Source organism: Pangasianodon hypophthalmus, chromosome 18, assembly GCF_027358585.1.
Source record: "Pangasianodon hypophthalmus isolate fPanHyp1 chromosome 18, fPanHyp1.pri, whole genome shotgun sequence".
Taxonomy (NCBI): Eukaryota; Metazoa; Chordata; class Actinopteri; order Siluriformes; family Pangasiidae; genus Pangasianodon; species Pangasianodon hypophthalmus.
Window position 1 is genome coordinate 1294789 of NC_069727.1, and position 27500 is coordinate 1322288.

General features: G+C 42.3%; 1 protein-coding gene across 10 annotated transcripts in view; it reads right to left on the reverse strand.

The window, feature by feature from the left end:
• The window catches only part of ppp1r12a (protein phosphatase 1, regulatory subunit 12A), a 94161-nt gene that overhangs the window by 18428 nt on the left and 48233 nt on the right, over positions 1–27500 (reverse strand). For 8 of the 10 annotated variants that reach the window (XR_008304713.1, XR_008304712.1, XR_008304714.1 and 5 more), the window contains exons 4-20: positions 26087–26246; positions 25765–25909; positions 19603–19677; positions 16991–17085; positions 16729–16886; positions 15772–15887; positions 13825–14046; positions 12460–12545; positions 11690–11803; positions 8113–8250; positions 5814–5936; positions 3648–3776; positions 3416–3506; positions 3137–3319; positions 2555–2723; positions 2101–2216; positions 1882–1947 (exon numbers count right to left, since the gene is read on the reverse strand). Coding sequence is in view for 6 of the 10 variants with exons in the window: in XM_053241694.1 (XP_053097669.1) it covers positions 1882–1947; positions 2101–2216; positions 2555–2723; positions 3137–3319; positions 3416–3506; positions 3648–3776; positions 5814–5936; positions 8113–8250; positions 11690–11803; positions 12460–12545; positions 13825–14046; positions 15772–15887; positions 16729–16886; positions 16991–17085; positions 19603–19677; positions 25765–25909; positions 26087–26246 (2186 nt within the window). In the remaining 4 variants the exon portion in view is untranslated. The remainder of the gene's footprint in view (positions 1–1881; positions 1948–2100; positions 2217–2554; positions 2724–3136; positions 3320–3415; positions 3507–3647; positions 3777–5813; positions 5937–8112; positions 8251–11689; positions 11804–12459; positions 12546–13824; positions 14047–15771; positions 15888–16728; positions 16887–16990; positions 17086–19602; positions 19678–25764; positions 25910–26086; positions 26247–27500) is intronic. The other 2 variants (XR_008304715.1, XM_053241695.1) reach the window with 1 other exon arrangement.

A 27500-nucleotide genomic window follows, 5' to 3' on the forward strand; every position in this document is an offset into this window, starting at 1 on the left:
AGTATTTAAAGCTCTGACTCTCAGTTAGTCTCAGTATTTAAAGCTCTGACTTTAGGGTTACTTCAGTCTTTAGAATTCTGGCTCTCAGTTAGTCCTAGTCCTCAGAGCTCTGAATCTTGGTGTCAGTTTTAGACCTCCAGCTCTTGGTTAGTCCCAGTATTTAGAGCTCTGGCTCTCTGTTAGTCTCGGTATTTAGAGCTCTGACTCTCAGTTAGTCCCGGTATTTAGAGCTCTGACTCTCAGTTAGTCCCGGTATTTAGAGCTCTGGCTCTCTGTTAGTCTCGGTATTTAGAGCTCTGACTCTCAGTTAGTCCCGGTATTTAGAGCTCTGACTCTCGGTTAGTCCCGGTATTTAGAGCTCTGACTCTCGGTTAGTCCCGGTATTTAGAGCTCTGACTCTCGGTTAGTCCCGGTATTTAGAGCTCTGACTCTCGGTTAGTCCCGGTATTTAGAGCTCTGCCTCTCGGTTAGTCCCGGTATTTAGAGCTCTGCCTCTCGGTTAGTCTCGGTATTTAGAGCTCTGCCTCTCGGTTAGTCTCGGTATTTAGAGCTCTGACTCTCGGTTAGTCCCGGTATTTAGAGCTCTGACTCTCGGTTAGTCCCGGTATTTAGAGCTCTGCCTCTCGGTTAGTCTCGGTATTTAGAGCTCTGCCTCTCGGTTAGTCCCGGTATTTAGAGCTCTGCCTCTCGGTTAGTCTCGGTATTTAGAGCTCTGCCTCTCGGTTAGTCTCGGTATTTAGAGCTCTGACTCTCGGTTAGTCTCGGTATTTAGAGCTCTGACTCTCGGTTAGTCTCGGTATTTAGAGCTCTGATTCTCGGTTAGTCTCGGTATTTAGAGCTCTGCCTCTCGGTTAGTCCCGGTATTTAGAGCTCTGCCTCTCGGTTAGTCCCGGCATTTAGAGCTCTGCCTCTCGGTTAGTCTCGGTATTTAGAGCTCTGCCTCTCGGTTAGTCTCGGTATTTAGAGCTCTGACTCTCGGTTAGTCCCGGTATTTAGAGCTCTGACTCTCGGTTAGTCCCGGTATTTAGAGCTCTGCCTCTCGGTTAGTCTCGGTATTTAGAGCTCTGACTCTCGGTTAGTCCCGGTATTTAGAGCTCTGCCTCTCGGTTAGTCTCGGTATTTAGAGCTCTGACTCTTGGCTAGTCCCGGTATTTAGAGCTCTGCCTCTCGGTTAGTCTCGGTATTTAGAGCTCTGCCTCTCGGTTAGTCTCGGTATTTAGAGCTCTGCCTCTCGGTTAGTCTCGGTATTTAGAGCTCTGCCTCTCAGTTAGTCCCGGTATTTAGAGCTCTGACTCTCTGTTAGTCTCGGTATTTAGAGCTCTGACTCTCTGTTAGTCTCGGTATTTAGAGCTCTGACTCTCGGTTAGTCCCGGTATTTAGAGCTCTGACTCTCGGTTAGTCCCGGTATTTAGAGCTCTGACTCTCGGTTAGTCCCGGTATTTAGAGCTCTGACTCTCGGTTAGTCCCGGTATTTAGACCTCTGACTCTCGGTTAGTCTCGGTATTTAGAGCTCTGACTCTCGGTTAGTCTCGGTATTTAGAGCTCTGACTCTCGGTTAGTCCCGGTATTTAGAGCTCTGACTCTCGGTTAGTCCCGGTATTTAGAGCTCTGACTCTCGGTTAGTCCCGGTATTTAGAGCTCTGACTCTCGGTTAGTCTCGGTATTTAGAGCTCTGACTCTCGGTTAGTCCCGGTATTTAGAGCTCTGACTCTCGGTTAGTCTCGGTATTTAGAGCCCTGCCTCTCGGTTAGTCCCGGTATTTAGAGCTCTGACTCTCAGTTAGTCCCGGTATTTAGAGCTCTGACTCTCGGTTAGTCTCGGTATTTAGAGCTCTGACTCTCGGTTAGTCCTAGTCTCAGAGTGAAGGTAAGATGATGGTACCTGAGGTTCTGCTTTAGTGCTTCCTTCCTCTGAGTCCGAGTGCTGCTCTGGGTCATTCTCATCGCTCTGTAACACACAGATCCAGTTTTACTGGTTTTATACTTTAACAGTACACTTCTCCATGTTGTGTTTATGTGAAAGGGGTGTGTGTGTGTGTGTGTGTGTGTGTGTGTGTGTGTGTGTGTGTGTGCGCGCGTGTATTAATATAGGTAACTGTACATCTTGGGTCCAGAATGGGACTCCGGTAGAGCGTCGTTTCTCTCGAGGGCGTCTGCGATCACGTATAGAGCGAGGCTGAGTTTTATCCTCTCCCTCCTTCTCCTCTTCTTTCTTATCTGAACACACACACACACACAAACACACCAACCATCATCTAACACCGATCATACACAAGCCGCATCACATGACTATACTGAGGAACAAACAGGATTTGATACTAAAAGTCAAAATAAAGCCAATGTGTATTCTGGATTAACTGAATTCCTTTATCATTGTGTTTTAATCTGTTTAAAAAAATATTTTAGCTTTATTCAGTCAGTTGGGTTTAAATTTTATTCAATACCGTACTGTAGAATAGTTTTATTATACAATACAAGCAGCAGCCAATCAGAGCTAGCGTTTTCACACAGTCAGATTAGGTCTTGATCATTAAGCCGTGTTTTTAGCATGTTACCTTTCTCAGCGTCGCGGGCGGAGCTCCTGTAGCTGGGCGTGATTCCACTCAGACTGTCAGGGCGGTTCAGCGAGGAAGAGGAGGAGGAAGTGTAGAGGGATGAAGAAGTGACGGTGGACGACGGCACAGTAATGGAAGTGGATGAGCTCAAGGAGGGAGTGCGGTAACGCTACACACACACACACACACACACACACACACTAGAGTTAGACTTCTCTCCTGTAACTACAAACAAGTTAATTAGTCACACTACAGTAAATTATTCATTATTAATTTAACAACTATTAGTAAAATTTTTATATAATTTTTATGCGGTTTTGTGACCAAATGCCCTAATTCTGAAATGTTATTTAAAAAAACTCCAGAAAATCTCTCCTGAAAACACGGTTTAGTGTTGAATAAGTCAGAAACAGGTTGTACTGAGTCATAAATTATAACAGCCAATCAGATTCCAATATGCAAATGATGCACATGTTGTCAAAGTAACAGCGATTTACAAAAAAAAACAGGATGGAGTATGGTGAGTTTAGGGTTTAGGGCGTGTATCCTATTTGCATATTCATCGAATATTCCTTTCTTCACCTCCTCGAAGCGATAGCGTGATCGATAGTCGTCCTCCTTCGTCTCCGCCTCCTTCTTCTCCTCCTGCTTCTCCTTGTCTTGTTTTTCCTTCTCTTCTTTTTCCTTCTCCTCCTCTCGGGACCGAGTCGGACGATTGCGTCCGATGGTCTTCTCCGCCTCCTGGAGGTCAGTTAAGGTCACACCCTGAAAAAGAGCATAAGTGAGGAGGCAAATATATAAATATAGGTGACAGGTGAAATATAGAGCGTTACAGAAAGAGGTGTTGAGATGGAGGAGTACCTGTGTGGACCTTCTGGACTGTCGAGCCTGTCGAGATCGAGCTTTCCTCTGAGACTCTGACTCCTCATCACGCACAGGAGTGAGGTATGATCTACACAAACACACACACACAACCATTATCAATTAATTTAACAATAATAAATTTCTGATTTAAAGCATAAGAACAGCTTCAGAGCCATAATTTTTTAATTTGCATTATTAGAAGAGCGGAAGTGTCTCTTTACGAGCGTACCTGCGTCTCTCTCTGCCGTCTCCTGCAGTAGTGTGTGTGGTGGTGGTGGTGGTGGTGGCTGCAGTGTTAATGGTGGGGATTACAGTCGCCGACTCCTTCTCTTTCTCAGCACCATCCTCGGACCAATACCTACGGAAACATACGCATCGCTATAACCAGGTGGCTGAAAAAAATTCAAATGTACACAATATTCTCCTTACTTCAGATACACTCAGTGTTTTTGTTTCTTTAGCTTTTTTTTAATGCAGCTAAAATGTAATAAAAAAAAAAAAATTCTGTAGACAGAAATCTCCATGTTCTTTCTTCAGAAATGCCACTAAAGCAGAAAGGTATAAGAGTCTTGAATGTCAGCCTCTCTGGTAGAAAACTGATACTGCAAGCATCTTAGTGAAGAATATTTCGTAACGTGGATTGCGACGCGCGCACTGGGTGTCATTTATCCACCTTTTAGTAAAGACGAGTGTAAATGTTTTCATGGCCAAAGCAACCTAAAGATTTACACATGCATAAATCACAGCACAGCTGATTTGGATTTAGCCACACCCACATAACTCTATTAAACTCAATGAGTACAATTAGTACTGTGTGCTAGTCAGTGTTGCACTGTTACTCACCGTGCCCACTGTCATGTTTTGATCATTTTTGTACTGTCTTGTGCCGTCTGTACATGTTTGTACTGTGCATTTTATGTAAATACATGTAATGTCTACTGTAGTTCTGTGTTTTGGTTTATGTAGCACCATAGTCCTGGAGGAACATTGTTTCGTTTCACTGTGTACTAACTAGCTGTATATGGTTGAAATGACAAGAAAGCCACTTGACTTGAGAAGCCTGAACATGTCAAAAAGACTAAAGAATGTAAGAACAGCTCCTAAGCTCGGCATGCGCTAAATCTTCCAGTAATGCAGCTCGGCTACTGCAGCGCGTCGGCTAGCATAGACACACACTAACTCCTCCTCCTTTTATGGGGTGCCATTACTTTTGTCCTAACTAAACAGCAAGTCTTATTTGTTTTGGAATAACTTTCTTTCAAGTCATCAATATGATGTGATGGAGTTTCACAAAACGTTCATTAAATTAAAATAAAAAAAAAAAGATTTAAACTTGACAACGTATATATACAATGTATATAAAATCACAGTAACTCATCGACTATTATACGATTTAAAGCAGATCCATCAAGGTTCACTTTAGTGAGACTCCTTATACATAAATTTACAAAAAACCCAGGAGAGAAATGCAGAATTTAAACATTTTACCCAGCTAACTGGATTTTCAGGAACAGCACATTTCATGAGTAACTGTTCCTACGAACAATTTACGTATAAATTTCATTTGTATCCAGTGCGAAAAATAATCAGTAAACACTCAGAGAGTCTGCTCCCTGTACAGACCAGATTTATCGTGTTTGGTGAAAATCTATGCAGAAGAAAGCTGCTGAAGTGGTGAATTATTGCTTTATAGCCGTATGATCCAGGGGCGGGGCTTCAAGTAGATTATGGAGCCTCACTGAGGTTTGTGAATATTAATTGTGAACACTGTTTTTAAATACAAAATTTATAAATACCTATAAATATAAAACGTCATAACGCCTTTCTACATCACCAAACCGCATATGTATGTGCACATAGTAGTGTAGTGTGAGAAATCCTCAGTTTTGAAGAAAAAAAAAAAGGGTTCTGAGAATAAAAACTTTACTGTGCATATTAACGTGAGGTGAAAGAGTAAAACCTCTTGGTTGCAGCACTGTGATATAAGACATGTGAGCTCGCCCACTAACTCTAGATAACTATCTGAAAAACAGCGTAGAGAAAGTAACCATCCCTTTCGGCTCGTTTTGATGTGTGTATTTTTATTATCTGTGCTCTCTGTGTATTTTATCCACATCTAATATGTGTACTTTGTTCTCTAGCCTGTCAAAATAGATTAAGAATGAGCTGAGAGATAGCGTGCTAGTTAAAACACAGGGTAAAAAATACAAACACAAAGGATGACTCACTCTTGCTTGATACAACAAAGTTTCAAATGCAAAAATAAACTCTTAAGTTTTTCAAACTCTAAAGATACTGATTAAAGACACAAATTCCATAACAAGGATAAACCTGTTTGTGTGTACTTATATATATATATGTGTGTGTGTGTGTGTGTGTGTGTGTGTGTGTGTACCTGGACACACTGCGGTGTCCTGTAGGTGAGGTAATAGTGGTAGTGGAGGTGGAGCTTGTCGTCGTGGTAACAGTGGAGGAAGTGGAGCTCACAGCGTCGTCTTGCCTCCTTCCAAACGATCCGCTACACACACAAAATTAACTTAACGCAATCTTGACACCCCATTTTTTTATTTTAAGAAAAAAAAAAAAATCCACATGGTCTACTTTTGGTGAAGTCCAAAAGTTATTTTAAGAAAAAAAAAAAAAAATCAATGAAAACACCTGTGGATTCAAACTAAACACATTAATGAAGTTTAATATACTATCACATACATAATGCCACTCATAGCGATCGACAACATTTTAATCTTCTCCAAACATACACACAAAAAACACAGCAGGAGCCACATGATGCAGTGAGCGTGTGTGTTTGTGCGTAACAGCAGTGTGTATTTCCATCCATCTGTTGTTGGCTATAAAGTTTAACTCTCAACAAACCCCTTCTCTGTGATTGGGCCTCGCAAATGATCACAAAGAGTTTTAACTAAGAGAGACTGCGGTAGCTTGGACTTCACCAAAAGTAGACCATGTGGACCCCTGTCCTTCCAGTATCGCCCTAGGACTCCCTTTTCTATCCAGCATTCCTCTGGTTCCAGTTATCCTTCCACTACCTCAGTAGTTCCTGCTGTCCTTCCGATATCCCACTAGTTCCCACTGTGCTTCTGCCTAATTGCATGTCTAATTGCAGCTGACTTTCCAGTACCCCCTTGGTTCCCACCACCCTACCAGTATCTCTCTGATGCCCAGTGACCTCCAGTATCCCCTTAGTTCCCGTTGTCCTTCCAGTGTCCCCATAATTCCCGCTGTTCTTCTGATCTCTCTCTAGTTCCTGCTGTCCTTCTGATATCCCTCTAGTCCCCGATGTCCTTCTGATATCCCTCTAGTTCCCGCCGTCCTTCTGATCTCTCTCTAGTTCCTGCTGTCCTTCTGATCTCTCTCTAGTTCCCGCCGTCCTTCTGATCTCTCTCTAGTTCCTGCTGTCCTTCTGATATCTCTCTAGTTCCCGCTGTCCTTCTGATCTCTCTCTAGTTCCCGCCGTCCTTCTGATATCTCTCTAGTTCCCGCCGTCCTTCTGATCTTTCTCTACTTCCCGCCGTCCTTCTGATCTCTCTCTAGTTCCTGCCGTCCTTCTGATCTCTCTCTAGTTCCTGCCGTCCTTCTGATCTCTCTCTAGTTCCTGCTGTCCTTCTGATCTCTCTCTAGTTCCCGCTGTCCTTCTGATCTCTCTCTATTTCCTGCTATCCTTCTGATATCTCTCTAGTTCCTGCTGTCCTTTTGATCTCTCTCTAGGTTCCTGCTGTCCTTCTGATACCCCTCTAGTTCCCGCTGTCCTTCTGATATCCCTCTAGTTCCCGCTGTCCTTCTGATCTCTCTCTAGTTCCCACTGTCCTTTTGATCTCTCTCTATTTCCTGCTATCCTTCTGATATCTCTCTAGTTCCTGCTGTCCTTTTGATCTCTCTCTAGGTTCCTGCTGTCCTTCTGATATCCCTCTAGTTCCCGCTGTCCTTCTGATATCCCTCTAGTTCCCGCTGTCCTTCTGATATCCCTCTAGTTCCCGCTGTGTTTCCAGTATACCTCTAATTGCAGCTGACCTTCCTGTATCCCCTTGGTTCTCAATACCCTACCAGTATCCCTCTAATTCCCAGTATCCTCCTGTATCCCCTTAATTCCTGCTGTCCTTCCAGTGTCCCTTGTCACTGGCCTTCACATTAAACCCTCTACAAACCCCTTCACTGTGATTGGGCCAAATAACTGCAGGGGTTTTAGGTAAGAAAGTCTCCTTCAGTTTGGACTTCACCAAAGGGTGCAGTAACAGCACACAGATTTGCTCTTGAGCAGCCTGTAAAAGCCTAAAAACAGAAATGGGACACCCTACAGCCTTGCGGTACACAATTTGGAACAGCGCCACTATTGGTGAGGTCACTATATTAGAGAATAATGAGAAGCTTGTAAAATCCTTCCATCATCACCTTTACCTGTGGAAGGTGCTACCATGGGTCCTGAAATGTTTGTTTATTATGTGACGTCAGATCAATCACATGGACTCAGACAATTGTAATTACTGTCATTCAGACATGATGCAAATAAGCCAAATTATTGTAAATAATTTTTGTTCTCATACTTTTGACAAATTTTCATCAAAGATTTAGTGAAACATTTGCATGGCAACACACCTACAGAAATAAAGAGTGACAGTGTGCGTGCGTAAGTGTGTGTGCGCGTGTGTGTGTGTCTGTGTGTGAGGGTGTGCGTGTACCTGCGGTGTATGCTGTAAGACTGGTAGTAGGATGATGAGGCTTTAGTGCTGTTAGGATCCAGACTGGAAGCCGAAGATGATTTTGCAGGAAGATCGCGAGAGCTGCTGCTTCGGCCAAGTGTTAAAGTGTGTGACGTGCTGCAGAGTGCGTGACTGTTAGCAAGACGTGAAGACACACATATATACACACACACACACACACACACACACACACACTCACCTACAGCCGGGTCCTGAGTCTGAGTACATGGCTGAGAACTGATTATTTCATATAATCATAGTGGGTGTTTGATAATTGATAAAATAGCTACACATCTTGGTAGTGCACTCAGACTGTAGGGTCCCACTGTACGTGTTTACGCAGACACAAATCTATCTACAGACACACACACACACACACACACACACACACACACACACATACATGTGCACTGACACACTTATGTAAGTATAGACACAATTTCAAAGAATCAATCAAACACATTCCTTGGCTTCTCTTAATCACTAACTCAGAGTACGGCTCAAGAGCTCCATCCCAAATCACTATAGACCTAAAGAACATGAACAAATACTAGACCAGTTTATGTTCCCTTAGCTGACCAGATGACATTATATTAGGAGGCAAGAAAATCAGGGAACACTATGCTCACAAGATTTCACTGTCCATTCAGTATCCCTAGTTCCCACTGTCCTTCTGGTGTACCCCTCAAACCTCTAGCTGCCTTTACAGTATTCCCTAATTTCCACTCTCCTTACGATACCTCCTCAGTGTTCGTTGTCCTTTCGGTAACCCCCTAGTTCCTGCTATCCTTCAGTATCCCTATAGTTCCCGCTATCCTTCCAGTATCCCTATAGTTCCCGCTATCCTTCCAGTATCCCTATAGTTCCCGCTATCCTTCCAGTATCCCTACAGTTCCCGCTATCCTTCCAGTATCCCTATAGTTCCCGCTATCCTTCCAGTATCCCTATAGTTCCCGCTATCCTTCCAGTATCCATCTAGTTCCTGCTATCCTTCCAGTACCCCTATAGTTCCCGCTATTCTTCCAGTATCCCTCTAGTTCCCGCTATTCTTCCAGTATCGCCCTAGTAGGTCCATCCAGTACTCCCTACTTCCCTTTGTCCTTTTGGTGTCTCCCTAGCTCCTGTTATCCTTTCAGTGTCTCCCTAGTTCCCACTGTCCTTCAAGTATTCCATCAAGTTTCCACTATCCCTCCAGTATTCACCTAGTACCCACTGTCCTTCCAGTATTCCATCAAGTTCTCACTGTCCTTCCAATATTCCCTGAAGTTCTCACTGTCCTTCCAATATTCCATCAAGTTCTCACTATCCCTCCAGTATTCCCTGAAGTTCTCACTGTCCGTCCAGTATTCCCTCAAGGTCTCACTGTCCTCCACGTATTCCCTCAAGCTTCCACTGTCCTTCCAGTATTCCATCAAGGTCTCACTGTCCTTCCAGTATTCCCTCAAGTTTCCACTGTCCTTCCAGTATTCCCTCAAGTTCTCACTGTCCTTCCAGTATTCCCTCAAGTTCTCACTGTCCTTCCAGTATTCCCTCAAGTTTCCACTGTCCGTCCAGTATTCCCTCAAGTTCTCACTGTCCTCCACGTATTCCCTCAAGTTCTCACTGTCCTTCCAGTATTCCCTCAAGTTTCCACTGTCCTTCCAGTATTCCCTCAAGTTTCCACTTTCCTTCCAGTATTCCCTCAAGTTTCCACTGTCCTTCCAGTATTCCCTCAAGTTTCCACTGTTCTTCCAGTATTCCCTCAAGGTCTCACTGTCCTTCCAGTATTCCATCAAGTTCCCACTGTCCTTCTAGCATCCCCCTAGTTTCTAGTGTCCTCACAGTATACCTCTAGTTCCGCTGTCATTGCAGTATCCCCCTACTTCTTCCAACCTACTAGTACACTCCTAGCTCCCAGTACACTCCAAGTTCTGCTGTGTTCCCAGAGGCCCCCTGCTTTCTGCTGTACTTCCAGCATTCTGAATTAGCTAGATTTTATCAGCAAAAACTCTACTGCAAGACAGAAACCAGGTGTCAGAGGTGCAGCTGACGAAGGACAGGTAGACATCTTGATTATCAACACATCCTCAGAGAAACACATTTAAAAACATAAGCACATGCATAGCACTGTTAAAATATCATAGTATAACTGCATAAGCAATGAGGGGTGACAAGGTAAGCTAGTAAATGCTATTAACTGTTTAAATAATAGCATTTAATGTTAGCGTGGACTAGTAGGCTTTTATATAGAGCTATTAGTTATGCAAGAGGTACATACAGCTTAGCATTATACATTTAAAATTCTGTTTTACTTTCTAATGATTAAATGGATTAAATGGTTTTGTTAGTAAGAGGGCACTTGAATGAAATGAGAAAGCTTCCAAATAAAGGGTTCCAAATAAAGACTCATTCACAGCCATCTCCAGAAAAACCAATACAGTGAGACCGGTGGCTACTTTGCACATGTTCTAATTAACTTGATAAAGGCACTGCAGTCAAATCTAGATTAAGGCTAACATGTGCTCAGTTCCACATAACCAACACCTAACCCACATCCGGTTCTAGACAGTTTTAGATAAAGGCTGTGAACTCTGTTCTAGGTAAAGGCCAGGGTGAGGTCAGTTCTAGATAAAGGCGGAGCTGAGCTCAGTTCTAGATAAAGCTGAGTTGAGCTCGGTTCTAGATAAAGGCTGGGCTCAGTTCTACACAGAGCGTGGGTGGAACTCAGTTCTAGATAAATGGCAGAGCTGAGCTCAGTTCTAGATAAAGGCGGAGTTGAGCTCAGTTCTAGATAAAGGCGGAGTTGAGCTCAGTTCTAGATATAGGCGGAGTTGAGCTCAGTTCTAGATAAATGGCAGAGCTGAGCTCAGTTCTAGATAAAGGGCGGAGTTGAGCTCAGTTCTAGATAAAGGCAGAGTTGAGCTCAGTTCTAGATAAAGGGAGGAGTTGAGCTCAGTTCTAGATAAAGGCGGAGTTGAGCTCAGTTCTAGATAAAGGGCGGAGTTGAGCTCAGTTCTAGATAAAGGGCGGAGCTGAGCTCAGTTCTAGATAAAGGGCGGAGTTGAGCTCAGTTCTAGATAAAGGGCGGAGTTGAGCTCAGTTCTAGATAAAAGCGGAGTTGAGCTCAGTTCTAGATAAAGGGCGGAGCTGAGCTCAGTTCTAGATAAAGGGCGGAGTTGAGCTCAGTTCTAGATAAAGGGCGGAGTTGAGCTCAGTTCTAGATAAAGGGCGGAGTTGAGCTCAGTTCTAGATAAAGGGCGGAGTTGAGCTCAGTTCTAGATAAAGGCGGAGTTGAGCTCAGTTCTAGATAAAGGCGGAGTTGAGCTCAGTTCTAGATAAAGGGCGGAGTTGAGCTCAGTTCTAGATAAAGGCGGAGTTGAGCTCAGTTCTAGATAAAGGGCGGAGTTGAGCTCAGTTCTAGATAAAGGGCGGAGCTGAGCTCAGTTCTAGATAAAGGGCGGAGTTGAGCTCAGTTCTAGATAAAGGGCGGAGTTGAGCTCAGTTCTAGATAAAAGCGGAGTTGAGCTCAGTTCTAGATAAAGGGCGGAGTTGAGCTCAGTTCTAGATAAAAGCTAACCTGCGCTGGTAGCTGGACGTTCGGTTCAAGGAGGTTGTGTCGTTGTTCTTCAGATCTTCTTCCCAGCGTCTCCGTGTGTAAGAGCCGCTGCGCACCAGACTAGCCGCCGAGTCCCTGAGAACCAGAGACTACAGTAGAACCATGGCATGTACACACACACACGCGCACACACACGTAAAGTGCTCCCATGTGTGAGAGGCACGATAAAAACTCTGTGTTGTTAAAAGAACGTGTGTAATTTGATGTAACTGTGATATAATAACTTTGGTTTACTAGTAAAATTATAGTAAAACCAAAACATAACTATTTTACTGGTGAAAATAATTAGACTGTAGGACATTTTTTCATTTAACAGCTTAATTTTTTAGCAAAATTCTAATTTCTTCTGTTACCATATGACTGCCCTATAAATATAAATAAATACAAATAAAATAAAATATTTGTGGGTTTCGTGCAAAATCATTAAACACTATTAAATGTCAAGAATAATCTATATAAAAATGTCTTATATTGATATTTACTTCAGTGAACTGTTGATAATTTTGAGAATATTATGTCACATATTACATAATAATTAGGTTTTATAATAAAAATATATATATAATTTTTTCTTTTAAACTTAGAACTGCTTTAAGAGCAAACACACTGCATGCTGAGCTACAGTTACATCTCACACTGCAACACACAGCAGTGAACAGCAGGGGGTGTGCTCAACAACACACACACACACACACACACACACACACACACACACACACACACACACACACCTGTTTTCTTTCTCGTCGATGTCTGATGCACTCGGGTGTCTTCTTGGGAAAGTGGGAGCCACATACGCCAGAGACTTCTCCTTCTCCTGACCAAAACAAAGACATATATGTGCATATTTTATTATTATTATTATTATTATTAGGGGCGTGGCCTCTGCACCTGTCTCAGTAAAGGAGGCGTGGCCTCTGCACCTGTCTCAGTAAAGGAGGCGTGGCCTCTGCACCTGTCTCAGTAAAGGGGGCGTGGCCTCTGCAACTGTCTCAGTAAAGGGGGCGTGGCCTCTGTGGCAGTCTCAGTAAAGGGGGCGTGGTCTCTGTGTCAGTCTCAATATAGGAGGCGTGGCCTCTGTGTCAGTCTCAGTAAAGGGGGCGTGGCCTCTGTGTCAGTCTCGGTAAAGGGGGCGTGGCCTCTGCATCAGTCTCAGTGGAGGGGCGTGGCCTCTGTGACAGTCTCAGTAAAGGGGGCGTGGCCTCTGCGTCAGTCTCAGTAGAGGGGGCGTGGCCTCTGTGTCAGTTTTAGTAAAGGAGGCGTGGCCTCTGTGTCAGTTTTGGTAAAGGAGGCGTGGCCTCTGTGTCAGTCTCAATATAGGAGGCGTGGCCTCCGTGTCAGTCTCAGTAAAGGAGGCGTGGCCTCTGTGTCAGTCTCGGTAAAGGGGGCGTGGTCTCTGTGTCAGTCTCGGTAAAGGAGGCGTGGCCTCCGTGTCAGTCTCAGTGAAGTTGTTAGCCAGTCACTTTTCCATTACCAAGCTACTTCGAGCGTGCGCTAAGATCAGACAGTCAATCATAAACTATTAATAAATGTAGCGAGTTTTAGCTGCCTTGGAGCTGTCCAGAGCTCCAGGTGTGTGTTGGAAAACTGTCCATCACCTCATCAACCACGCCCTTCTATTTATTACATTCACAGTATTTGGTAGACGCCCTTATCCAGAGCGACTTACAAAAGCGATGTGAAGTCTCTATCAATAAATACATTCTGATAGAGACTTCAAATCACTTTAGTAAGTCGCTATTTATTAGCAGTTATTTATTCCCAGTAACTCCTATGAAACACATTTATCATACAGAAAAATATCCGGAGAGATAACAGGATCAGGATCAACTGAACGTGTGAAATGAAAGAACAGCTTTCCTGAAAATAATTTGTGGTATTTTGCTGTCTGTCCCAGTCACTAACATGGGAATGGGCGGAGTTAAAAACTGCACTACAGCCAGCCACTAGAGGGCCTCAGAGACAGTTTGGCGTCACGTTTGACTCCCTGTTACAACGTCCACTCATATCTACATCATACAGTCACTGGTCTGAGTGAATGAGGTGTTGCCTTTGCGTCTCAGTAAAGGTGGGCGTGGCCTCTGTGCGTCACACACCTTCTCCTTGTCCTTGTTATCCAGTGAGGTGGTGAGGCGAGGCGAGGAGGCCGAGCGCATCACCCCGCTCAGGTCTTTCTCCTTCTGAGCCTCTTTGGTGGCGCTGATCTCCGCCAGCGCTCCGTAACTTCCTGTCTTCCTCAGGCCCAGTCTCCATGACGCCGGCGACTCGTCCTTCCTCTCCTCCTCTTTAGGAGACACTTTACCTGCAGGTACACTCACCTGGGGAGGAGAGAGAGAGAGAGAGAGAGAGAATTATTCTGGAGGTCAACCATCACCTCATGGTAAACACACACACACACACACACACACATTAGTGTGTGAGAGTCTTCACGCTTTGTGAGGTACCCTTGGGCTTCACAAAAGCTGTGTGCACATTAATAAATAAAATAAAATGAAAATGAATAAATATTGTATCAGCCTGATGTTTTAATCAGTGTATGATGTCATTAGAATAAATCAACACAGCAGTATTAAACAGATCTACAGAATAAACCCGTTTTAGTGACACTACACATCACCATGCACAGAGGTTACAGGCTCAGATTAACCAGCCCGTGTTCTGATTGGTTAGGAACGTGGTAATGGGAGGGGTTTATTAATTTTTGGGGGGAGGAGCACACTCGAAGCCTCACCATCACTTTATTGGGCACAAGCGAAATGCCTGTTTTTCTCAAGCCCTGACGCCACAATGCAGGACAGGCCTCGCCCAGCGCAGATATAAAATCACACTACAGCACAAACACACACCGGGGGGGGGGGGGGGGGGGGGGGGGTAGAGAGAGAGGGAGAGGGAGGGAGACAGAGGGAGGGAGAGAGAGAGAGAGAGAGAGAGAGAGAGATGGACAGGGAGGTAAAGGGACAGAGACAGAGAGAGAGAGCGAGAGAGAAAGAGAGATGGACGGGGAGATAGAGAGCAAGAGAAGGAGAGGGAGGGAGATGGATGGAGAGGGATAGAGAGAGAGAGAGAGAGAGAGAGAGAGACAGAGGAGGAGGGAGAGAGGGAGAGAGAGAGCAAGAAAGGGAGATGGACAAAGAGGTAAAGGGACAGACAGAGAGAGAGACGGAGAGGGAGGGAGAGAAAACAGGAGTGGAAAAGAGTGTGAACAGATTGCGTCTGTTTCTTTGAGTAGCAGATTCAGTTCTTCTGAAGGTACATTAGAGGGCAGCACACACACACACTCTCACACACACTCTCACACACACTCTCACACACACTCTCACACACACTCTCACACACACACTCTCACACACACACTCTCACACACACACTCTCTCACACACACTCTCTCACACACACTCTCACACACACACTCACACACACACTCACACACACACTCACACACACACTCACACACACACACAATCTCTCTCTCTCTCTCACACACACACACACTCAAACTCACACATTCACTCTCACACACACTCTCACACACACTCTCACACACACTCTCACACACACTCTCACACACACTCTCACACACACTCTCTCACACACTCTCTCACACACACAATCTCTCTCACTCTCACACACTCACTCACACACTCACTCACACACTCACTCACACACTCTCTCTCTCACACTCTCTCTCTCACACTCTCTCTCTCACACTCTCTCTCTCACACTCTCTCTCTCACACTCTCTCTCTCACACTCTCTCTCTCACACTCACTCTCTCACACTCACTCTCTCACACTCACTCTCTCTCACACATTTCAGACAGTAAAGATTTCCAGAATATTTACAGAGTAGAAAATAAAAGCACTCGTTCTGTGAAGTGGCGCAACACAATGACATCATCAACCCCAGTCCCACACCAGCCAATCACGCGTCAGAAAGTAGTGCGGATGCTAAGCGCGACATGCGGCAGAGCTTTAATGTCTCCATGTGATTTTTTTAAACAAAATTCCATATGCACCAGTCCAGCAGTGTGATCAGAGTGCGTACCTTTTTGACAGGTGAGGTGGGCGTGGCTGGAGTGTTGCTGGAGGCGGAGACTGGGATGGTGGGGGCGGGGACAGCGCTGGTGGAGTTGCTGACCGGAGCGGCTGATTTGGTCTTATCTGGAACAGAGAGAGGAAGAAAAGATGATGCTGATGAAAAATAATATCTAATACAGGCATATAATTTTTTAAAAAATCAATAAAAATATAATTTATTTAAAAAATTATCAATTAAAAAACACAAATAAAATTAATAATACATGGAAAAGCCAATTAAAAAAATCAATGAATATAACAGAAAAATAGAGAATATTTAGATAATCACACAGAAATAGTGTGATTTTAACTTTTTTTTTTCAAAATTAAGAAAATAAGATATAAAACAATTAATCATTTAAATAATTAAATTATAATTCTTGTTAAAAATTTAAAATTTAATTAATAATAATAAATAAATGAAAGATATTCAGAGATGAGCAAGTATAACACACACACACAGAAAAAGTAATACAAGCAAAAATAAACAAAAAAGTCTAGAAATAAGGTGTATAAATAATTCATAAAACTATAACAAATATAATTACAAAACAATAAATTTAATTTGTAATACCAAGAAAAAAATAAAATAAAATATATAAATAAGCAAATACTAAACAATAAATCACTGAACTATAATAAGAGCAGAAATAAAAACAGGAGGAATAAATAATAATAATGATGTCAATAAAAAACAATCTGGAATGTTTTTGATAAAGAATGAATAAAACTATAATAAATATAATCATAAAAACAATAAATATAAATCTGTATAACAAACAATAAATTAATGACAGGAAAGAAAAACATCTAATTAATATATATTGAATAAAATTAAAATAATAAATAGAGGTGTGTCCATGTCCATGTCCGTGTCCGTGTGTGTGTGTGTGTGTGTGTGTGTGTGTGTGTGTGTGTGTCCCACCTGCTTCATTCTCAGACTCTGAGTCGTCTTCCTCCTCTTCCTCACTGGAGCAGCTGGACTCGTCCTTCTTCCCCTCCTCTTCCTCATCAGCTTTCTCCGACTCCAGGTTCTCGATGTGAGGAGCGTTCTTCTCCACCTCTAGTAACAGCGTCTCCTTACTGAAGCGTGCACAATAAACACAATAAATTTAAATAAATAATACTACAATGGGGTGAGTGTGCGTGTGAGTGTGTGTGTGTGTGTGTGTGCACTCGTTCTTCACCTCTTCACGGCCGGTTTAGTGGACTGGTTATTATCCGCTGTAGTGGTGGTCTCTATCAAAGGAGATTTCTTAGCGTCTTTCTTTTCACTCATCAGCTGGAGCACGAGAACAGATCATCATCATCATCATCATCATCACATTACACAACTCCTCATTTACATTACACATTATCACTTTTATAATCCGTATCATCCATATACTCTATATAATCCATATACTCTATACACTCTATAATCCGTATCATCCATATACTCTATATAATCCATATACTCTATACACACTATAATCCGTATCATCCATATACTCTATATAATCCATATACTCTATACACACTCTATAATCCGTATCATCCATATACTCTATATAATCCATATACTCTATACACACTATAATCCGTATCATCCATATACTCTATATAATCCATATACTCTATACACACTCTATAATCCGTATCATCCATATACTCTATATAATCCATATACTCTATACACACTATAATCCATATCATCCATATACTCTATATAATCCATATACTCTATACACACACTATAATCCGTATCATCCATATACTCTATATAATCCATATACTCTATACACACACTATAATCCGTATCATCCATATACTCTATATAATCCATATACTCTATACACACTATAATCCGTATCATCCATATACTCTATATAATCCATATACTCTATACACACTCTATAATCCGTATCATCCATATACTCTATATAATCCATATACTCTATACACACTCTATAATCCGTATCATCCATATACTCTATATAATCCATATACTCTATACACTCTATAATCCGTATCATCCATATACTCTATATAATCCATATACTCTATACACTCTATAATCCGTATCATCCATATATTCTATATAATCCATATACTCTATACACTCTATAATCCGTATCACCCATATACTCTATATAATCCATATACTCTATATAATCCATATACTCTATACACGCACTATAATCCGTATCATCCATATACTCTATACACACTCTATAATCCGTATCAACCATATACTCTATACACACTCTATAATCCGTATCATCCATATACTCTATATAATCCATATACTCTATACACTCTCTATAATCCGTATCATCCATATACTCTATATAATCCATATACTCTATACACTCTATAATCCGTATCATCCATATACTCTATATAATCCATATACTCTATACACACTATAATCCGTATCATCCATATACTCTATATAATCCATATACTCTATACACACACTATAATCCGTATCATCCATATACTCTATATAATCCATATACTCTATACACACTATAATCCGTATCATCCATATACTCTATATAATCCATATACTCTATACACACACTATAATCCGTATCATCCATATACTCTATATAATCCATATACTCTATTCACTCTATAATCCGTATCATCCATATACTCTATATAATCCATATACTCTATACACACTATAATCCGTATCATCCATATACTCTATATAATCCATATACTCTATACACACTCTATAATCCGTATCATCCATATACTCTATATAATCCATATACTCTATACACTCTATAATCCGTATCATCCATATACTCTATACTCTATCCATATCAGCTATATAATCTATAGTATCAATAACAGCTATATAATCTACAATATCTATATAATCTATAGAAACTATAAGAGCTATAGAATCTATAAAATGTACATCAGCTATATAATCTATAGAATCTATAAGAGCTATAGAATCTATAAAATGTACATCAGGTATATAATCTATAGAATCTATAAGAGCAATAGAATCTATAAAATGTACATCAGCTATATAATCTATAGAATCTATAAGAGCTATAGAATCTATAAAATGTACATCAGCTATATAATCTATAGAATCTATAAGAGCAATAGAATCTATAAAATGTACATCAGCTATATAATCTATAGAATCTATAAGAGCTATAGAATCTATAAAATGTACATCAGCTATATAATCTATAGAATCTATAAGAGCAATAGAATCTATAAAATGTACATCAGCTATATAATCTATAGAATCTATAAGAGCAATAGAATCTATAAAATGTACATCAGCTATATAATCTATAGAATCTATAAGAGCAATAGAATCTATAAAATGTACATCAGCTATATAATCTATAGAATCTATAAGAGCAATAGAATCTATAAAATGTACATCAGCTATATAATCTATAGAATCTATAAGAGCAATAGAATCTATAAAATGTACATCAGCTATATAATCTATAGAATCTATAAGAGCAATAGAATCTATAAAATGTACATCAGCTATATAATCTATAGAAACTATAAGAGCAATAGAATCTATAAAATGTACATCAGCTATATAATCTATAGAAACTATAAGAGCTATAGAATCTATAAAATGTACATCAGCTATATAATCTATAGAATCTATAAGAGCTATAGAATCTATAAAATGTACATCGGCTATATAATCTATAGAAACTATAAGAGCTATAGAATCTGTACAGTGACCCTCGTCTACTTCACTCTCCTTATGTTATTACGTGTTATTATCTGCATGTTATTACATTCAAACTAAAATCCTCACCAGATTCTGTTTCTTTTGTAATTCTTCTAAATATCCCAAAACATCTTCATCAGCCACGTCGAACGCCGTCTGACCCTGAACACACACACACACACACACACACACAGAGGTTAATCACTAAATGCTGTAAATTTTCATTACATTAATGTCATTTATTTACATTAGAACATGTTTTAACACAATCATATCAACAACAGTTAAAAACACACTACTCACCCATCCACCCTTCTCCTTATCCATTCATCTACTCACCCATCCATCCTTCTCCTTATCCACTCATCTACTCACCCATCCACCCATCTCCTCATCCACTCATCTACTCACCCATCCACCCTTCTCCTTATCCATTCATCTACTCACCCATCCACCCTTCTCCTCATTCATTCATCTACTCACCCATCCACCCTTCTCCTTATCCACTCATCTACTCACCCATCCACCCTTCTCCTCATTCATTCATCTACTCACCCATCCACCCTTCTCCTTATCCATTCATCTACTCACCCATCCACCCTTCTCCTCATCCATTCATCTACTCACCCATCCACCCTTCTCCTTATCCATTCATCTACTCACCCATCCACCCTTCTCCTTATCCACTCATCTACTCACCCATCCATCCATCTCCTCATCCACTCATCTACTCACCCATCCATCCATCTCCTCATCCACTCATCTACTCACACATCCACCCTTCTCCTTATCCATTCATCTACTCACCCATCCATCCATCTCCTTATCCACTCATCTACTCACCCATCCATCCATCTCCTCATCCACTCATCTACTCACACATCCACTCTTCTCCTTATCCATTCATCTACTCACACATCAATCTCATCCATTCATCTACTCACCCATCCATCCTTCTCCTTATCCATTCATCTACTCACACATCAATCTCATCCATTCATCTACTCACCCATCCATCCTTCTCCTTATCCATTCATCTACTCACCCATCCACCCTTCTCCTTATCCACTCATCTACTCACCCATCCATCCATCTCCTCATCCACTCATCTACTCACACATCCACCCTTCTCCTTATCCATTCATCTACTCACCCATCCACCCTTCTCCTTATCCATTCATCTACTCACCCATCCACCCTTCTCCTCATCCATTCATCTACTCACCCATCCACCCTTCTCCTCATCCATTCATCTACTCACCCAACCACCCTTCTCCTTATCCATTCATCTACTCACCCATTCACCCTTCTCCTCATCCATTCATCTACTCACACATCAATCTCATCCATTCATCTACTCACTCATCCATCCTTCTCCTTATCCACTCATCTACTCACCCATCCATCCATCTCCTCATCCATTCATCTACTCACCCATCCATCCTTCTCCTCATTCACTCATCTACTCACCCATCCACCCTTCTCCTTATCCATTCATCTACTCACCCATCCACCCTTCTCCTCATCCATTCATCTACTCACCCATCCATCCATCTCCTTATCCACTCATCTACTCACACATCCATCCATCTCCTCATCCACTCATCTACTCACACATCCGTCCTTCTCCTCATCCATTCATCTACTCACACATCAATCTCATCCATTCATCTACTCACCCATCCATCCTTCTCCTCATCCATTCATCTACTCACCCATCCACCCTTCTCCTCATTCACTCATCTACTCACACATCCATCCTTCTCCTCATCCACTCATCTACTCACACATCCATCCTTCTCCTCATCCATTCATCTACTCACACATCAATCTCATCCATTCATCTACTCACCCATCCATCCTTCTCCTCATCCACTCATCTACTCACCCATCCACCCTTCTCCTCATCCACTCATCTACTCACCCATCCACCCTTCTCCTCATTCACTCATCTACTCACCCATCCACCCTTCTCCTCATCCACTCATCTACTCACCCATCCACCCTTCTCCTTATCCATTCATCTACTCACCCATCCACCCTTCTCCTCATCCATTCATCTACTCACCCATCCACCCTTCTCCTCATCCATTCATCTACTCACCCATCCACCCTTCTCCTCATCCATTCATCTACTCACCCATCCACCCTTCTCCTCATCCATTCATCTACTCACCCAACCACCCTTCTCCTTATCCATTCATCTACTCACCCATTCACCCTTCTCCTCATCCATTCATCTACTCACACATCAATCTCATCCATTCATCTACTCACCCATCCATCCTTCTCCTTATCCACTCATCTACTCACCCATCCACCCTTCTCCTCATCCATTCATCTACTCACCCAACCACCCTTCTCCTTATCCATTCATCTACTCACCCATTCACCCTTCTCCTCATCCATTCATCTACTCACACATCAATCTCATCCATTCATCTACTCACCCATCCATCCTTCTCCTTATCCACTCATCTACTCACCCATCCATCCATCTCCTCATCCATTCATCTACTCACCCATCCATCCATCTCCTCATCCATTCATCTACTCACCCATCCATCCTTCTCCTCATCCACTCATCTACTCACCCATCCATCCTTCTCCTCATCCATTCATCTACTCACCCATCCATCCATCTCCTCATCCATTCATCTACTCACCCATCCATCCTTCTCCTCATTCACTCATCTATTCACCCATCCACCCTTCTCCTCATTCACTCATCTACTCACCCATCCACCCTTCTCCTCATCCACTCATCTACTCACCCATCCACCCTTCTCCTCATCCACTCATCTACTCACCCATCCACCCTTCTCCTCATCCACTCATCTACTCACCCATCCATCCATCTCCTCATCCATTCATCTACTCACCCATCCATCCATCTCCTCATCCATTCATCTACTCACCCATCCATCCTTCTCCTCATCCACTCATCTACTCACCCATCCATCCTTCTCCTCATCCATTCATCTACTCACCCATCCATCCATCTCCTCATCCATTCATCTACTCACCCATCCATCCTTCTCCTCATTCACTCATCTATTCACCCATCCACCCTTCTCCTCATTCACTCATCTACTCACCCATCCATCCATCTCCTCATCCACTCATCTACTCACCCATCCACCCTTCTCCTCATCCACTCATCTACTCACCCATCCACCCTTCTCCTCATTCACTCATCTACTCACCCATCCATCCATCTCCTCATCCATTCATCTACTCACCCATCCATCCTTCTCCTCATTCACTCATCTATTCACCCATCCACCCTTCTCCTCATTCACTCATCTACTCACCCATCCATCCATCTCCTCATCCACTCATCTACTCACCCATCCACCCTTCTCCTCATCCACTCATCTACTCACCCATCCACCCTTCTCCTCATTCACTCATCTACTCACCCATCCATCCATCTCCTCATCCATTCATCTACTCACCCATCCATCCTTCTCCTCATTCACTCATCTATTCACCCATCCACCCTTCTCCTCATTCACTCATCTACTCACCCATCCATCCATCTCCTCATCCACTCATCTACTCACCCATCCACCCTTCTCCTCATCCACTCATCTACTCACCCATCCACCCTTCTCCTCATTCACTCATCTACTCACCCATCCATCCATCTCCTCATCCATTCATCTACTCACCCATCCACCCTTCTCCTCATTCACTCATCTATTCACCCATCCACCCTTCTCCTCATTCACTCATCTACTCACCCATCCATCCTTCTCCTCATCCATTCATCTACTCACCCATCCATCTCCTCATCCATTCATCTACTCACCCAACCACCCTTCTCCTTATCCATTCATCTACTCACCCATTCACCCTTCTCCTCATCCATTCATCTACTCACCCATCCATCTCCTCATCCATTCATCTACTCACCCAACCACCCTTCTCCTTATCCATTCATCTACTCACCCATTCACCCTTCTCCTCATCCATTCATCTACTCACACATCAATCTCATCCATTCATCTACTCACCCATCCATCCTTCTCCTTATCCACTCATCTACTCACCCATCCATCCATCTCCTCATCCATTCATCTACTCACCCATCCATCCATCTCCTCATCCATTCATCTACTCACCCATCCATCCTTCTCCTCATCCACTCATCTACTCACCCATCCATCCTTCTCCTCATCCATTCATCTACTCACCCATCCACCCTTCTCCTCATCCATTCATCTACTCACCCATCCACCCTTCTCCTCATTCACTCATCTACTCACCCATCCATCCATCTCCTCATCCACTCATCTACTCACCCATCCACCCTTCTCCTCATTCACTCATCTACTCACCCATCCACCCTTCTCCTTATCCATTCATCTACTCACCCATCCACCCATCTCCTCATCCATTCATCTACTCACCCATCCACCCTTCTCCTCATCCACTCATCTACTCACCCATCCACCCTTCTCCTCATTCACTCATCTACTCACCCATCCATCCATCTCCTCATCCACTCATCTACTCACCCATCCACCCTTCTCCTCATCCACTCATCTACTCACCCATCCACCCTTCTCCTCATTCACTCATCTACTCACCCATCCATCCATCTCCTCATCCATTCATCTACTCACCCATCCACCCTTCTCCTCATTCACTCATCTATTCACCCATCCACCCTTCTCCTCATTCACTCATCTACTCACCCATCCATCCTTCTCCTCATCCATTCATCTACTCACCCATCCATCTCCTCATCCACTCATCTACTCACGCATCCATCCATCTCGTCATCCATTGATCTACTCACACATCCATCCTTCTCCTCATCCACTCATCTACTCATCCATTCATCTACTCACCCATCCATCCTTCTCCTTATCCACTCACCCATCCATCCTTCTCCTTATCCACTTATCTACTCACCCATCCATCCTTCTCCTCATCCACTCATCTACTCACTCATCCATCCACCTCCTTATCCACTCATCTACTCACACATCCACCCTTCTCCTCATTCACTCATCTACTCACCCATCCACCCTTCTCCTCATCCATCCATCTACTCACCCATCCATCCTTCTCCTCATCCACTCATCTACTCACCCATCCATCCTTCTCCTTATCCACTCATCTACTCACACATCAATCTCATCCATTCATCTACTCACCCATCCATCCTTCTCCTCATTCACTCATCTACTCACCCATCCACCCTTCTCCTTATCCATTCATCTACTCACCCATCCATCCATCTCCTTATCCACTCATCTACTCACCCATCCACCCTTCTCCTCATTCATTCATCTACTCACCCATCCACCCTTCTCCTTATCCATTCATCTACTCACCCATCCATCCATCTCCTTATCCACTCATCTACTCACCCATCCATCCATCTCCTCATCCACTCATCTACTCACACATCCATCCTTCTCCTCATTCATTCATCTACTCACACATCAATCTCATCCATTCATCTACTCACCCATCCATCCTTCTCCTTATCCACTCATCTACTCACCCATCCATCCATCTCCTCATCCACTCATCTACTCACCCATCCACCCTTCTCCTCATCCACTCATCTACTCACCCATCCATCCATCTACTCACCCATCCATCCATCTCCTCATCCATCCATCTACTCACCCATCCATCCTTCTCCTCATCCACTCATCTACTCACCCATCCATCCTTCTCCTCATTCACTCATCTACTCACCCATCCATCCTTCTCCTTATCCATTCATCTACTCACCCATCCATCCATCTCCTTATCCACTCATCTACTCACCCATCCATCCATCTCCTCATCCATCCATCTACTCACCCATCCATTCACCCACTCACCCATCCGTCTTCTCATCCATTTTTTTTCTCATCCATCCATTTCCTTCTCCATTCATCCACTCATTTATCTATCCTCCTATACATCAGAACATTTACTTACCTACATATCCATCTATCTATCCATCCAATAATCAATCCATCTATTTACTAACATTCATCAATCTCTATTCATCCATCTATCCATCCACCCCTACATTTATTTACCCCTCCATCTATCTATTTACAAACGCATCCATCCATCCATCCATCCACTCATCCATCTGTCTGATGATTTGTATATTCAGCCGTTCGTTTAAAATTCATCACACTCTATCACTCCCTGATCTCAGTACCGCGTCACACTGGCGACGTAGTGACACATGACTAACGACAGAGCGGCGCATTAATAGAGATGAATTACCACTTTATTAACGACGTCCATGTCGCACAGGTTCTCCACCAGGATCCTGCAGGCTTCATCCTTCCCCCAGTGAGCAGCAGCATGAAGAGGAGTCCAGCCGTCATAATCTTTAATATTTACATCATAACCTGCCTGGATTAAAAGCCTGAAACACACACACACACACACACACACAGAATAAGATTTAAAATAATAAATACAGCAGCGTGTGAGAATCCTCAGGGTCCTAAAGCCCACCAGGTCACAGGTCCCAATCCCTCGTATTCTGCATCAGTCTCACGTTATAATTGAAACTAAAAATAACACTAGAATTATCACTCACTTTAAAACCTCTGTGTAGCCTTTAGCAGCAGCGACGTGCAGCGCGGTTCCTCCTGACTTGGCGTGCCGGACGTCGTTTATTTGCCCGCTGTTTAGCCACTGACGTGCGTCACGCAGCATGATACGCTCCTCCTCCTTCCTCGCCGCCTCTATATCCACACCTTCAGGGAAAAAAATATCTTTACAAAGAGAAAACACACAAACCACCAAAAATAGAAAAAAATCCAAGAGCACTGCGTCTTAGACATTTCAAAATAAACACCACGAAGAAAAAACATCTTTCAAGAATGAAAGAAAAAGAAAAAAATACAACGGAACAAGTGCATATTCACATTAATTTAATTTAAGGTTTAATTTACTTAATTTAACTGGATTAAGGTTCATTTATATAGCAGGGCTTTTTTTTCCTACACAAAGCTGCGTTAAAGTTTTGCAACCGGAGAAGAAATTCTACTAAACTACTGAAATAATCGAGAGACGAGTCAAAATAAATAAATAAACATAAAGAAAAGAAAACCAAATTAAAGAAAACAAAAACAAAAGAAATGAAAGAATACAAAAAGAAACAATTAAACAAACTGAAGAAGCAAAATAAAGAAACGAAACAAATGAAAAATAAAAGAAACAAAATAAAACATAAAAAAATAAAAACAATAAATGAAAAAATAGTGTTTTTGTGAAAAGCAACAGTAAAATTGTTCAGTGAAACAAAACAAAAACAAATGATTATGTTTATACTGTAACTGTAACGCCTTTTCCTCATAACTCATCCACACCGTCCTACTGTCCATCTCACACACTAAAAATGATTTTATTCCTCTTTCTTTCTTTTTTTCTTCTTCTATTTTTTCTTTTTTTCATTGCTTGTACCTTCCTTCTTAGTCTTTTCTCTCCTTTTCTAGTTCTATTTATTTTTCTTTTGATTCTTTTCCTCCTTTTTTGCCTTTTTATTTCTGATTTTTTGCTCTATTCGTCCTTTTTAAAGTTCTTCTCTTATTTTTAAAAACTATTCTTCCCTTCTTTCTTTCCATTCCTTCCTTCCTTTACATTATTTTCTCTCTTCTTTCATTACATCTTTTATTTTGTGCATTTTCCTCCCTTCTTTCTTTTTTATTCTTTTTTTTTTTTTTTTTTTTTTTTTAGATTTTTTGCCTGCCTTCTCCACTTTTGTTTCTTATTTCTATATTTTCTCTTTCCCTTTGTTTTTTGAGTCGTGCAACAATTCTGCGTGTGTATATGTGTGTGTGTGTGTGTGTGTGTGTCGAGGGGGCGGAGTCTCTTGGTGTGTGAGAGCAGAACACACTGACGTGTGCAAAAAATAACCTTATAAAAGTTCTACATGAGTGAGTGAAGCCCCGCCCCCCAGACCCGCTCCTACTGGCTGACGCACGACTCCGGATAGAGAAGAAGAATAA